Source organism: Littorina saxatilis, linkage group LG10, assembly GCF_037325665.1.
Source record: "Littorina saxatilis isolate snail1 linkage group LG10, US_GU_Lsax_2.0, whole genome shotgun sequence".
NCBI classification, from domain to species: Eukaryota; Metazoa; Mollusca; class Gastropoda; order Littorinimorpha; family Littorinidae; genus Littorina; species Littorina saxatilis.
Window position 1 is genome coordinate 33737371 of NC_090254.1, and position 14814 is coordinate 33752184.

Consider the following 14814-nt stretch of genomic DNA (forward strand, 5'->3'; position numbering starts at 1 on the left):
ATTTGGTGTTTAACGTCGTTTTCAACCACGAAGGTTATATCGCGACGAGGGAAAGGGGGCAGATGGGATAGGGGAAAGGGGGAGATGGGATAGAGCCACTTGTTAAGCGTTTCTTGTTCACAAAAGCACTAATCAAAAAATTGCTCCAGGGGCTTGCAACGTAGTACAATATATGACCTTACTGGGAGAATGCAAGTTTCCAGTACAAAGGACTAAACATTTCTTACATAATGCTTGACTAAAATCTTTACAAACATTGACTATATTCTATACAAGAACCACTTAACAAGGGTAAAAGGAGAAACAGAATCCGTTAGTCGCCTCTTACGACATGCGGGGTGCAGAGAAATAAGGATGTGGAAAAGAAGACTTTTAGTAAGTGAAATAAAGGTGATGGATCCAGTCAGGTAGAAATAAGACAACAAGAAAAGAATGGTAAAACTGCAGGGAATAGTAGGGAGAGTTTTCTTGGAAGGAAATATAGGTGAAAGGACTGGTAAGGCAGAAATAAGACAAAAGAAGAGAAGTAAAGGGGTGGGGTAGCTCTGTTTAAACGCTCCCGCCGCGTGAAGCGACCCCATGGGAGCCCTTGAACGGTTGAAAACGACGTTAAACACCAAATAAAGAAAGAAAGAATTGCAACACACCCCTCGCTAGTGATCCGCCCCTCCAATGCGTGTCAGAGTAAAAAGCAAGGTATTTACTCTTTCACAACCCATATAAACCAAACAGTTATTTCTGGAACTCGTCTATTGGACCGTTATATATTTTCAATCCAGATCCAGAGTCTGGGAGCAACACAGCACATACACAGTGACTCGCACAGAGGGTGTCAGTACCTGTAGAGTGAGAGAAGCGTGATGGTCCTGGTTGCTGTAGACCAGCGTGGACTGTATACTGGAGGGAAAGCCAGCGTTGTATGTGAGGCGACCCTGTACTTCTCTGTCAAACTGATACGCCACCACTGCAAAACATACAGTCCATAAAGGCTCATGGGGAAAAAAGACCAAAAAGATATTTTATTTAAAAACATTTCCATCACTCTAGACACTTGCGCGTGGAATATGTCTGGAGAATAAATGAGACAAAGAATGAAACGAAGGAAGAAAAGAAAGAGAGAAAGACAAAAATATAGAGAAAGAGTAAAAAAGATAATCAAAAGAAGAACATCAGTGCAGACAAAAACTATGAGGTACACCGAGCTCATAAAATACTTTGATGCTAAGAGCTTCTTTGCTAGTACAGTAATAGATCAGAGGGGTACATTTGTAGAAGGCCAAGGATGTGACTCACTTGTAGACATGGCTGGCCTGATCCCCTTTGGCGTGGAATGCAACACTAACGATGAAGTTCCATAGCTGAAAAAAACGCACACACTCTCATTAGCTACGCACAATCATGATAATTATGGTACCACCAGTAGTAAATAGAAGCAACACTTGCAAACAGCCCTTATAATTATAAGATTTATTACAACCACGTGCAATACACAAGAATTTTGCTTGGTTTGAGTACATTCAATATATTCACAAGAAAATGTTGAGTGCTCATTGAGATGCTTACACACACACTCCACACTATACTTCGTTCACATCATTGCCACTTCACCTGTAGTACTTTATTCAGTAGGGGTATTTCATATCTGTGCTACTGTTGGCAAAGGCACATAAAACTCTAAATAAAATGTATATCAAATACAATAAGAATTAGGATCGAATCCTGATTATTACTGAACAGTTAAACTAAACTAGCTGACACACACCACTACTAACCTTAAAACAAGCAACTAATCTAGAAATGTATCCTCATTCAGTAAAAGAAATGTCACTCATTTGAACACTATCAACTGCTATTTCTAAGATCTACTGCTAATAAACAATAAACACAAGAAAACTCATAAACTCAAAATCACAAATAACTGTTACAAAAAACATTCTTCTCACATGTGTAAGATGCACTTACCACCTTCTTGTGAGTTGTCGGAAACCTTTCAAACTGAAACCTAGTCCACTGCCCGCTGCTGTCTCAATCTGTGGAAGAAGAGAATAATATAGGATCTAATATTTTAACTCTTTGCATACTTTATCCTGACCTCAGCAACAAGAATGTAGTCTCTGTGCAACACTTAGCACATTAAGGATTGGAAGTGATACATTGTTTCAAAGAGTTCTAGGTAAATTTAAAGCAGAGTAAAACTGCAAGTCAGGAATTTTGATTATGAATAACCTGAGAGTGCACCCATACAAGAGATCATAACAAAGGGTCCCAACTGACTGTACTTCGTCTGAGAATGAGATCAGTTGCCATGAACATCAAACTCACCCTGGCAACCACCTCCCAATAACGACCACCTGCCCACAACCACCAGCCAAAAGATCTTCAAGGACGGTTTCTTCTTCTACGTAGTTGACCTTTCCATAACAATCACCTGTCTATAACAACCACTGTTGGTTGGTCCCTTTTGGTGGTCATTACAGACATAAACTGTGTAATCCCTTGGTTTCAAAGCCCGTAATAAGGGCCGAGGTGCATGAGAAAGTTACCACTCAAACGACAGCCAGCCGCAGTGTTGGATTGGTTGAAACTGAGCTTTGCTGAGATTTCAACCAATCAGAACCTGCAGTTTGTTCTCTCCCGTTTGGGTGGCACCCACTTTCGCTTCGTGCCCCTCACCCCTGGCCTCCAAATAGTGAGCATCTTCGTGTCACACTCCACACACCTCCATCCATCCTTTGTCTGATGTGAGCCGTCTCCACGTGGCGAGGAAGGCACCAGCCCCTGTACCGTTCCGTGCCTGCAGGTTGCCGCCAATGACCAGTGTGTCTTTGACCGTCAGTGGACATTCCACCGACTGAAAGATGCTCATGTTGTTGATCTCCACATTGTTGTAGCTGGGGCTGAACAGACGTAACAAATAATGCTCAGCAATGTGGTGAAATTCAAAACTAAATTTCAATTTAAATCTTGCAAAAAAGTCCCAACTAAAAGCACGGCTTTGCGACATGGGGAAAATCAAAACAAAATTTCAATTTCAATTTTTCGCAAAGCAAAGGATGCTAGAGCGGTAGCAAGACCTAACTAAAAGCACTGTGAACAAGTAGACCACAGTCGAAATGCAAAACTAAAATACTGTAATTTAGTGTAAAGCCACGTAGGCACATTGTTTCAGGTTGGTTCATACAGCTGATGCAGTAGAAAAAGTAAAACAGTCAAAACTGCACAAGATTTTGTAGTACATAGGAGAGAAGAAAACAAGTCGCGTAAGGCGAAAATACAATATTTAGTCAAGTAGCTGCCATTTTTCAGCAAGACCGTATACTCGTGGCATCGTCAGTCCACCGCTCATGGCAAAGGCAGTGAAATTGACAAGAAGAGCGGGGTAGTAGTTGCGCTAAGAAGGATAGCACGCTTTTCTGTACCTCTCTTTGTTTTAACTTTCTGAGCGTGTTTTTAATCCAAACATATCATATCTATATGTTTTTGGAATCAGGAACCGACAAGGAATAAGATGAACGTGTTTTTAAATTGATTTGGACAATTTAATTTTGATAATAATTTTTATATATTTAATTTTCAGAGCTTGTTTTTAATCCGAATATAACATATTTATATGTTTTTGGAATCAGCAAATGATGGAAAATAAGATAAACGTAAATTTGGATCGTTTTATAAATTTTTATTTTTTTTTACAATTTTCCGATTTTTAATGACCAAAGTCATTAATTATTTTTTAAGCCACCAAGCTGAAATGCAATACCGAACCCCGGGCTTCGTCGAAGAGTACTTGACCAAAATTTCAACCAATTTGGTTGAAAAATGAGGGCGTGACAGTGCCGCCTCAACTTTCACGAAAAGCCGGATATGACGTCATCAAAGACATTTATCAAAAAAATGAAAAAAACGTTCGGGGATTTCATACCCAGGAACTCTCATGTCAAATTTCATAAAGATCGGTCCAGTAGTTTAGTCTGAATCGCTCTACACACACACACACACACACAGACACACACACGCACACACGCACATACACCACGACCCTCGTTTCGATTCCCCCTCGATGTTAAAATATTTAGTCAAAACTTGACTAAATATAAAAACTGAAATCCAAGTGATATGCCTGAGGATTTAACTTTTTTACATACAGTGATTCATGCAAAAGGCCATGTCAGACACACAACACAAAACAGTGTTTTCTTTCAAAACAAACACAAAACAGCGTGTTTCCCATGTGACATCCCACAAAACGCGTTTTACAAAACACTGTTTTGTGTTTTCGCATCGTGTTTTGGGTTTTAGAGCATGCTCTAAAATCTGAAAACACGTTTTGGTAGTCAGCCAATGAACGCGGACGGTCAACTCATGTGACTCGGTTTCCGGCACCACGGAGATAGAAAAAAAATGGCCGACTCAGATGTGGTACAGGACCCATGAATCCTAACTAGATTCTATGGAGCCTCTCACGATTGAAGAGTGGCAATAATATCAGTGGGCGCTGCCAGCCGTGTTGTTTACAAACCCAAACACAGCGCGGTAGCTGGACGGGTCAAGCTGACACTGACCGTATCAGTGGGCACTGCCAGCCCGGCGTGTTGATAGCTGGATGGGTCAAGCTGACGCTGACCGATATTTCTGTGAAAATGCGCACCGCGCTTCATCTGTGTGATTCGCGTGTGACATCCTCTCTTTAAAAACACGTGTTTCCCCGATGTTTTGAGATGGTGTTTTGGTCGAAAACATGGTTTTGTGTTGTGCGTCTGTCTCTGCCTTTACAGTATTCTTTGTTGTTGTCTTCTTACTGCGATACATTATGTACCTTGAAAACATTTAGTTTTACACACAACTCACCCGTAGTAAACATCGTCATCATCATCTCCATATTCATCAAACAGATCTGTAGCATTGACCCCAACAGTGACTGTGCCCTGGGAGAAATACAAACAACGTCAGCATTTAGATCACACATTTGTTAATTATTCTACTCACCCGCAGAGGTAACCACTGAGCCTGAGAGACTTTTGGGAAAATGTCATCTTGAAAACTACACCTCCACCCCTGCCAGATAACCACTGACCCAGAGAGACTTTTGGGAAAATGTCATCTTGAAAATTACATCTTCTGTGACTTTGTGCAAAATAGAACATCACATTATTTATTCAAAATTAACAACTACAATGCGCACAAAAGTTACAAATTTAAGCTAATATTGTGAAACTTGGTAGGTCACAAGGCTGAAAAGAGGGTAAGATTCATTAACAGTTTTTAATCTGAATTGAAGAAAAACGAAACACTCACTCTTGGGTTTGTCCTCTGTTGTAGACGCCTTTCTTCCCTTTCTCTTTGCAGTCTCTCGTACTCTGCAATGATTTCTGCTGGCGTCTTGGTCCGAGAGATTATCTGGTAATCACAAACACTACTGCATGTCATTGTTTCTCATGCTTCACTGCAGGCTCCAGGCCCATTGTTCATTTTCCATAATATTCACGACATTAATCACTTTAACAATGTTTCCTTCACCATGCTTCCTGGGTCATGGAGGACCCAGAGCCTTGCAAAAGTGTCTGTGTTTCTGAAACTACTGGGAGTATTTGATTGAGACTTTATGTAATCCTAAAAGTAAAACACCATAGGACCCTCCCTTTGACCACTTGCTGAAGGATTATCTTTGTAAACAAACCAACAATGACGTAATTTGAACTGGGCAGTCTGGATGATGTGGGTCGTGGGCGATCCATATGGAATTAAAGAAGGAATCTACGATGTTTATCCTGAAAGAACTGAACTAATTTTCCAAACAACTGTTAACTAACTATATTTAAAATGTAAAGCAATTCCACTGACCTCCAAGCCTTCCGTCTTCAGACCTTTCTCTCCGTAGGTGTCGTAGATTGTCCGCTTGTGCTTGTCAATCAAGACTGGAAACAAGTAAGGCCAAATAAAAAAAATAGTCTGTTTACGGTAACATAGGCCAAAAAAATACGGTCGGTAGGTCGGGATTTTTTTTTCTTTCCTTTTAAAAAAAAACCCCATATTTTAAATTTATTTTGCCAAAAAACAAAGAATTTTTTTCTTTTCTTCCCCAAATGCCAAAAAAAAGTTTAGGGTCGCGCGAAAAAATAGGGTCGGTTGGGATACCGTAAACAGACTATTTTTTTTTGTTGGCCTAACAACTGTTCAAGTTCTTGAACTGCCTGCGTGGTATACTGGTAAATTCCTTAAATGCAAAGCAGTCATAACATATGCACTTTATTTCTTCTTAATAAGTTACTAACACATATTTAGTAATTTACACAAACTGGATACATATTTCATCAACAGGAAAATATTATTGGAGCAGAGTCCCAAGCAGAAGCTTTACTTCATGAATTGATTTCAATTAACTTTTAAGTAAATACACACTCACGAATTAAGTATGAAACTTTGAAAGCAAAACTATACATGTTCAACTAACTTTACTAGACAACTACTAGTACATGTCCAAGTTAAGTTTTTCAAGTGACTTCTTTTTAATTTGATTCAATAAAAAGGTTAAATCCCGCAAAAGTACTCACTTTCATGAGCTTTCTTCAACTTGCTAAACACTTCTTCCGCTGCTTTCTTCTTGCTTGGATCAAGATGCTTGTCAGGGTGATAGATCTTACTGAGTCGACGAAATGCATAGTTGATTTCTTCTGTTGTTGCCTAAAGGTATCAGAAAACAACAACTTCATTCAGCAAAAATACCAAATACCTGTTATACACAACAACTTTGCTTATTAATATAGACAATATCAACAACGAACACGGTTGATCTTTCAACAAACTAAACCTTCTGACTTTCACTTTCAGTCATACATCAAACGTGATTTCAACGTTTGCTAAGAAAAGTTACAGCCAATGATAATTCAGATGCTTTTACTAGTTTTAGAAGACCAAACAGATATAAGAAATTAATCATTTCACTGATGATCATTACAGGTTACAGTGGTAAGTGTGATGACCTAACACCCTCGGGACCAACCAAGGGTGACACAAACATTGATCATTTATAATGACTACAAGTACAATCAATTAATATGAGGCGTATATCGCGCATATTTCGTGGGTACAGTTCTAAGCGCAGGGATTTTTTTCATTTTTTTTTAATTTAATTTTTTTTATAACTTTTTACATTTAGTCAAGTTTTGACTAAATGTATTAACGTAGAGGGGGGAATCGAGACGAGGGTCGTGGTGTATGTGCGTGTGTGCGTGTGTGTGTGTGTCTGTGTATGTGTGTAGAGCGATTCAGACTAAACTACTGGACCGATCTTTATGAAATTTGACATGAGAGTTTCTGGGTATGATAATCCTCAGACGTTTTTTTCCTTTTTTTGATAAATGTCTTTGATGACGTCATATCCGGCTTTTCGTGAAAGTTGAGGCGGCACTGTCACGCCCTCATTTTTCAACCAAACTGGTTGAAATTTTGGTCGGGTAATGTTCGACGAAGCCCGGACTTCGGTATTGCATTTCAGCGTGGTGGCTTAAAAATTAATTAATGACTTTGGTCATTACAAATCTGAAAATTGTAAAAAAAATGTTTTTTTATAAAACGATCCAAATTTACGTTTATCTTATTCTCCATCATTTCCTGATTCCAAAAACATATAAATATGTTATATTCAGATTAAAAACAAGCTCTGAAAATTAAATATATAAAAATTATTATCAAAATTAAATTTTCCAAATCAATTTAAAAACACTTTTATCTTATTCCTTGTCGGTTCCTGATTCCAAAAACATATAGATATGATATGTTTGGATTAAAAACACGCTCAGAAAGTTAAAACGAAGAGAGGTACAGAAAAGCGTGCTATCCTTCCCAGCGCAACTACTACCCCGCTCTTCTTGTCAATTTCACTGCCTATGCCGTGAGCGGTGGACTGACGATGCTACGAGTATACGGTCTTGCTGCGTTGCATTGCGTTCAGTTTCATTCGGTGAGTTCGACAGCTACTTGACTAAATGTTGTATTTTCGCCTTACGCGACTTGTTTACATTTAGTCAAGTTTTGACTAAATGTTTTAACATAGAGGGGGGAATCGAGACGAGGGTCGTGGTGTATGTGTGTCTGTCTGTCTGTGTGTGTGTGTAGAGCGATTCAGACTAAACTACTGGACCGATCTTTATGAAATTTGACATGAGAGTTCCTGGGTATGATATCCTCAGACGTTTTTTTCATTTTTTTGATAAATGTCTTTGATGACGTCATATCCGGCTTTTCGTGAAAGTTGAGGCGGCACTGTCACGCTCTCATTTTTCAACCAAATTGGTTGAAATTTTGGTCAAGTAATCTCCGATGAAGCCCGGACTTCGGTATTGCATTTCGGCTTGGTGGCTTAAAAATTAATTAATGATTTTGGTCATTAAAAATCTGAACATTGTAAAAAATAAATTTATAAAACGATCCAAATTTACGTTCATCTTATTCTCCATCATTTTCTGATTTCAAAAACATATAAATATGTTATATTTGGATTAAAAACAAGCTCTGAAAATTAAAAATATAAAAATTATGATCAAAATTAAATTTTCGAAATCAATTTAAAAACACTTTCATCTTATTCCTTGTCGGTTCCTGATTCCAAAAACATATAGATATGATATGTTTGGATTGAAAACACTCTCAGAAAGTTAAAACGAAGAGAAGTACAGAAAAGCGTGCTATCCTTCTCAGCGCAACTACTACCCCGCTCTTCTTGTCAATTTCACTGCCTTTGCCATGAGCGGTGGACCGACGATGCTACGTGTATACGGTCTTGCTGCGTTGCATTGCGTTCAGTTTCATTCTGTGAGTTCGACAGCTACTTGACTAAATGTTGTATTTTCGCCTTACGCGACTTTTTTTTACAGTACCTTCAATGTGATACCCCTGTGATAAGAGGAAACCTCTTAATAAAAGACACCTTGTCTCTTTGTCTACAACCCTGACCAAAATACACCTCTGCCATGTAAGGACCACAGGCGGAAGGTATCGTCCACTGGACTACTACTATCACAACAAGAAGAGCAAACGCTCGATCGAGTCACTTTCGCAGTTCTGAATATTATATGAGGCATCAGATGGACAGGAAGAAATTGCTATTCACAACACAATGAGTCACGTTCACATAAAATTTGAGCCCGGTCACTTTTATAGTTTCCGAGAAAAGCCCAACGTTAAGTTGTGTGTTGCCGAACAGAAAAGGCTAGTTATCTCCCTTGTTTTTCTGATAACGTTCGTAAAAGGCTACAGATGTAAATACTTTGATGTAAAGAATAATCCTACAAAGTTTCAATCACATCCGATGAACTTTGTCAAAGATATAAAATGTCTAATTTTTCCTTTGACGCTGACCTGTGACCTTGAAAAAGGTCAAAGGTCAACGAAACCATCGTTAAAGTGTAGAGGTCATTGGAGGTCACGACTAAACAAAATATGAGCCCGATCGCTTTGATAGTTTCCGAGAAAAGTCCAACGTTAAGGTGGTGTCTACGGACGGCCGGCCGGCCGGCCGGACAGACTAACACTGACCGATTACATAGTCACTTTTTCTCAAGTGACTCAAAAAGACTACAAGGTACGTCACTCACCTTCGAGTCTTCTGTGTGCTTGGAGTCGCCTCCTGGGGAAAAATATTGTTCAAGACGGTTTGCCTCTTCCTACAGTCTGTGTCAGGTCAAATAAATACAGTTGAATGATTGTTTGAACTGTATGTACCTTTAATTTTCAGCTTCCGTCCGTTGCAGGTTGTTTTTAACCATCATTTGGACGAATCTTCGTTTGCGAGCCGCTAATTTCCACTTGGCGTCAAACTCATGCATCCGCACCGAATATGCATACCAGCGCTCATTGGTTAATAACAGGATATTCGATGATTATTTTCCCGTGGGTAGCTTCCCTTTGCTGCACAATATTTACATATGTTTTAGACCAATGTCAATGAGCGCTGGTATGCATATTCGGTGCGGATGCATGAGTTTGACGCCAAGTGGAAGTTAGCGGCTCGCAAACGAAGATTCGTCCAAATGATGGTTAATAACAACCTGCAACGGACGGAAGCTGAAAATTAAAGGTACATACAGTTCAAACAATCATTTAACTGTATTTATTTGACCTTACACAGACTGTAGGAAGAGGCAAACCGTCTTGAACAATATTTTCCCCCAGGAAGCGACTCCAAGAACACAGAAGACTCGAAGGTGAGTGACGTACCTTGTAGTCTTTCTGTGATAGTAGTAGTCCAGTGGACGATACCTTCCGCCTGTGGTAAGGACACAGGTCTGTAATGTGGGGACACGTACTTTCAGCAGGTCCTAAAGGTGTCTTTAGTTTTATGTTATACATATCGCTGCAGGAACCACACATGTTGGTTTGTTTTGTTTTGGGAAGTACACACACACATGTGCACGCACACACATGTGCTTGTTAATGTAAATTGGCGTTGCTAACAGTGTTTGCAAACTGTATAATTTAACTTGTTTCTGAGAAATGAACAATGAGTAGAATGACAATCTGTCAAATTATAAAACCACGCACGACAGAACGGTTTAACAATAGTTCTCACAGGAACGATCCATCAAAACTAGCACATATATCCTGCAGTAGCAAACAAAGCATTTAATCAAGACGAGCGCAAAACCAGCGCCGAAGCAGTGCCATACGTATGTTGTAATGATGGTGTGATGTGAGGTCCCCGAGACACTTTCAGTTTGTGTGCCTGCGGTCGTTTATGCTCCATGCGATATTTTGAGAAGCAAAACTGGAGCAGAACTGATATTTGTCATAACTCTGCAAGTCAATCCCAAACTGTCTTCCGCTTGCACGTACCTCCTTGCCGACATTCAGCAGTGCATAAAAATCGTTGGCAAGAAAATCGTCATCTTCTTCCAAGGACGCCGCCATGCTTACCGGTAGCGGAAATGATGTAACTAAAGCCGGTATTTATTCACGGACCATTTGTTATTCGACTGAGAATTTGAGAAAGATAACAATATGACACTTTGGATATGACTTTGGTTAAGTTCTAGGGTAAATCTTTAAAAAAACAAAGTGATCATTTGTAGAGCTGCTTATATTATTTCCGACTGCGCATGCGCAGTCAAGATTTGGCATAAGCTAGAAGAAGGTAACGAGACAAATTCAGTAATTTTATGCATTGCTTTTCACAAGAACTGTGGGTTTTTAACCGGTGACAGAATGGTGGATTATACTTCAGAGGCTGTACTATAGAGAGTTGTCGTGTATGTTCCAAAGTAGAAATGACTTTCCCCACAAACACGGTTTATTGCTGGTGTGCAGTGTAAACAAATTATCCATGTTTACATTTTTGGCTAAAAAGATTGAAGGTTGGTTATCTTTGAAACTTCCATTCACCTGTCAGCACAGCAGAGTTTTAGAACACGGTATTAAATGAACAGTTCATTTTTCAAGGTCTCTATTTATCTGGTGACCTGAATAATAAAAGTAGTCTTGAGGGAGACACCTAAAAACCACTTCAACCAGACCACCACACCCTTTTGAAGAGTCTTGTGTCCGGAACATTGTGTATGTCTGTGCTTTCTTCAGATATATTTATTAGCATTAAGCTGATGCTTAATTCATGGTTACAGTCGACTGTTGCTTAATTGTTTTGCATAATATTGTATCAGAAAACCTTCGCCTTCTGACTCTATACTTACAGTAGCAGGGATGTCGTTAGGCGTCGGACATCGGACATAGACCGATTTAGAGGCTCAAATGTTCGATTCACATAGCCGCATGGCGGTCAGATGTCCTATCATTTTGAACTAAGCGCTGGCGTTGTCCGATAAGAACTCAATTCCTTCGGACAGCGCGATATTTTTTAATGTTCCTTTCAAGATACACATTTTCAAAAAGCGACGAAGCACTCTCGCGTACAGGTTCACTGAGGTTGTGCAGTGCGGATCTTGCGTTTGGGTGACACCCGTCTGCAGCACATTAAAGTTAGGAGTATGGGAGACAACTCCAACTGACAAAGTCTTGCGTCTGCTTTTGCTTTCAGTTCGAGACATTTTGACGAAGCGCACCGAGTTATGCCACCGAAAAATAAATCTAAAGCCTACCAAAGTTCAACAAAAGCTGAACACGTTTGGCTATTCAACGGCATCCTGTGCTACATTAGGGTCAAAAACAGGGGGGAACACGGCGAGTGTCATTCTTGAAAATGAAAAAAATTCTGACGTTCTATTGAAATTTCTGAAAGCGGTCAAATGTCCTATTGATGCTGAAGAGCTAGGACATTTGTCCCATAGGTATGAATTTGTAGCAACATCCCTGCAGTAGTGTACTCCTTTTTGATTGGTAATATTTGTTCACAGGTCTGTATTACAAGAGCATCAAAACAGAGTAGAAATTAACCTCATCAAAGATGATCCCATAGTTACACTCGCAATGGAGTAGTGGACCATCAGAAGCACCATGGAGGGGCAGACTAGTGGTCAGCCTCCTCCTGGAAGCAACCAAGAAGATGATGAGCCACCCAAACTCAACTTGCCCGAACAGCTGCAGAAAATTGTGCCAGCCACTGAACTGCCATCTAACCTCACCCGATGGAACACCAATGAGGTAAGAATAGTAGTTTGATTGTTATCAGATATTTATTTGTTTGCAATGACTGATAATTACGGAGCGAAGTAAATTTATTGGCAAGACCGATAGCATTGATGATTGACTGGAATTTGTGTGTGTGTGGGTGTGTATGTGAACTAAAACAAAGAATTTGAACATGTATTGTATAATACAAAACCATGACAAAAGCTGTTGGACAGACTGCACTTGAAATTGCTATAGACATTGTAATTTGTATGTGACTGATAGGATTATTTAAAATGATAATATGATAAGCTATTTAAATTCGTACAAAATAATTTTGCTTTGAGCGACTGTCATAAATGATTTGAGTTGATTTTGTAGCAGCTAGGGTTGATTCTTGGTCATGCAAGTACGTTTCTGCATACTACTTAATAGTAACTTAAATACTGGTTGCATAAAATTAATATCCTGCAATCACTGGTTATAATGCAAAGCTTGACTGGAAATAAAACTGGAAGGTGTGCTTAGCTTCAGTATGACCAGTTCAGACATCCATTCTTTGTATTCTCTTCCTGTGCTTCTAATGTTTCCTGGTGGACTCTTAACATTGATAACAATTTACTGTACAGTAAGCTGAGATTGAGAAGACTTAATTTCCTTCAGAATTATTTTTCTTTTTGGGTCTATTTACTCATTTAGACAGTTATTCAAGAATTGGATTTGGAGCACAGAATAAATGTAGCAGTAGCCTAGGTCAACGGTCATTGATGCATACTTTTTTTTATCTTTCTGAGGCATTTGTCTGACCACTGGCCCGTCTGATAGTTTTGACATGTAAAAGGTCTTCTGACCATTTCTATCAAGCGGACCAGGCCAGGATATTTGGAACTATACATATTTTTAATCCAGGTCCAATCTGACCTTTCAACCATGCATGTGTAGTACCCAGCTGCGTATCCTGATTCCTTCTTCTCCCTGTGTTCTTCCTTCTTCCTGTGTTCTTCCTTCTTCCTGTGTTCTTCCTTCTGCCTGTGTTCTTCCTTCTCCCTCTCTCCTGAAGAGGTTTGATCAGACTTAAAGTTAAAGGCTCATAAACTAATTACTTCATCCTAGCGTTGATTTGTGTTTTTGTTTCACAGGAAATAGCTGCCATACTGATTGCGTTTGATCGGCACAAAGAATGGCTCTTGGACAAACCAAGGATCCGGTAAGCATTTCTTTGTACATGTCTAAAAGAAGTATTCTACTGTGTTATAGGTTCCATTCTAATCTAAGCATCTTATACCGCACGTGCTCACACACACATGCACGTGTGCGCGCACACACACCACACGACACACACACACACACACACAGTGACACACACACCTTCTCCCCTCAACAAAAGTCGATTTTCTATTCATTATGTCTGTAAATTTGCCTCCATTTTAAGAATCACTCTATTTTTCAGATGTAACTTTCTTTGATTCTGTGAAGATTTTTTTTGTGTGTGTGAGGGGGGGGGGAGATTCCAGGATACTTTATTTTGAAATGATTTTGATTGACAGGCCAGCCAGTGGCTCTTTGCTGATGTACAATCGCAAAAAGGTGATGTTCAGGCGTGATGGATACTGCTGGAAGAAACGACGGGATGGAAAGACCAACAGGGAAGACCATATGAAGCTCAAAGTCAAAGGCGTTGAGGTAAATTCATGTTCATTGTTTTACATGGTTGTCGGGAGTTATCTTGAACTTGAAGTCTTGCAGACCTATTGAAATTATTCTTTGATGCATGTATACATGATCATGATTGGGTGCCTTATTACATTTAGTTTGTTGAGTCAATGAGTGACTGTCGGGAATGACACCGTGCTGGCAGATCATGTCAGAAAACTTTTATTGTTTGAAGTTTGAGTACGAATACTGAGTGCAGGAAGCTTAGTAGAAGGGATAGAGGAGTGGTATAATCTGTTGTACAAAACCAGTAACTGGATATTCTTTGTTTTGATTAGCTTTGGAGGTTTTTCGGACACTTTCACAATCAGCATATTGTAATGAAATGTCATAAGTGCTGTGGCACAGGTAGTACAGTTAGTTAGCGTGAAAATGCAAGATGTTATCTGTTTCAATGCTAAACTACTCAAACTTCTCTTATTCTCTTTTGCAGTGTATCTATGGCTCCTATGTGCATTCTGCCATCTTACCTACCTTTCACAGAAGATGCTACTGGCTACTGCAGGTATAGATGTCTTACTTTAATATGTATCTATCTGTATTGAAGTT

General features: G+C 39.4%; 2 protein-coding genes across 5 annotated transcripts in view; one reads left to right on the forward strand and one right to left on the reverse strand.

The window, feature by feature from the left end:
• LOC138978640 (dnaJ homolog subfamily C member 11-like) overlaps positions 1-10904 on the reverse strand; it is a 28078-nt gene extending 17174 nt beyond the window's left edge. For all 3 annotated transcript variants that reach the window (XM_070351403.1, XM_070351402.1, XM_070351404.1), the window contains exons 1-9: positions 10828-10904; positions 6549-6678; positions 5839-5912; positions 5293-5394; positions 4846-4922; positions 2720-2897; positions 1963-2030; positions 1294-1358; positions 840-964 (exon numbers count right to left, since the gene is read on the reverse strand). In XM_070351403.1, the coding sequence (XP_070207504.1) occupies positions 840-964; positions 1294-1358; positions 1963-2030; positions 2720-2897; positions 4846-4922; positions 5293-5394; positions 5839-5912; positions 6549-6678; positions 10828-10902 (894 nt within the window). In that variant the 5' untranslated portion in view covers positions 10903-10904. The remainder of the gene's footprint in view (positions 1-839; positions 965-1293; positions 1359-1962; positions 2031-2719; positions 2898-4845; positions 4923-5292; positions 5395-5838; positions 5913-6548; positions 6679-10827) is intronic.
• Positions 10905-11651: 747 nt separating this feature from the next.
• The window catches only part of LOC138978641 (calmodulin-binding transcription activator 2-like), a 47603-nt gene continuing 44440 nt past the window's right edge, over positions 11652-14814 (forward strand). For both annotated transcript variants that reach the window (XM_070351406.1, XM_070351405.1), the window contains exons 1-4: positions 11652-12585; positions 13692-13759; positions 14100-14235; positions 14699-14770. In XM_070351406.1, the coding sequence (XP_070207507.1) occupies positions 12439-12585; positions 13692-13759; positions 14100-14235; positions 14699-14770 (423 nt within the window). In that variant the 5' untranslated portion in view covers positions 11652-12438. The remainder of the gene's footprint in view (positions 12586-13691; positions 13760-14099; positions 14236-14698; positions 14771-14814) is intronic.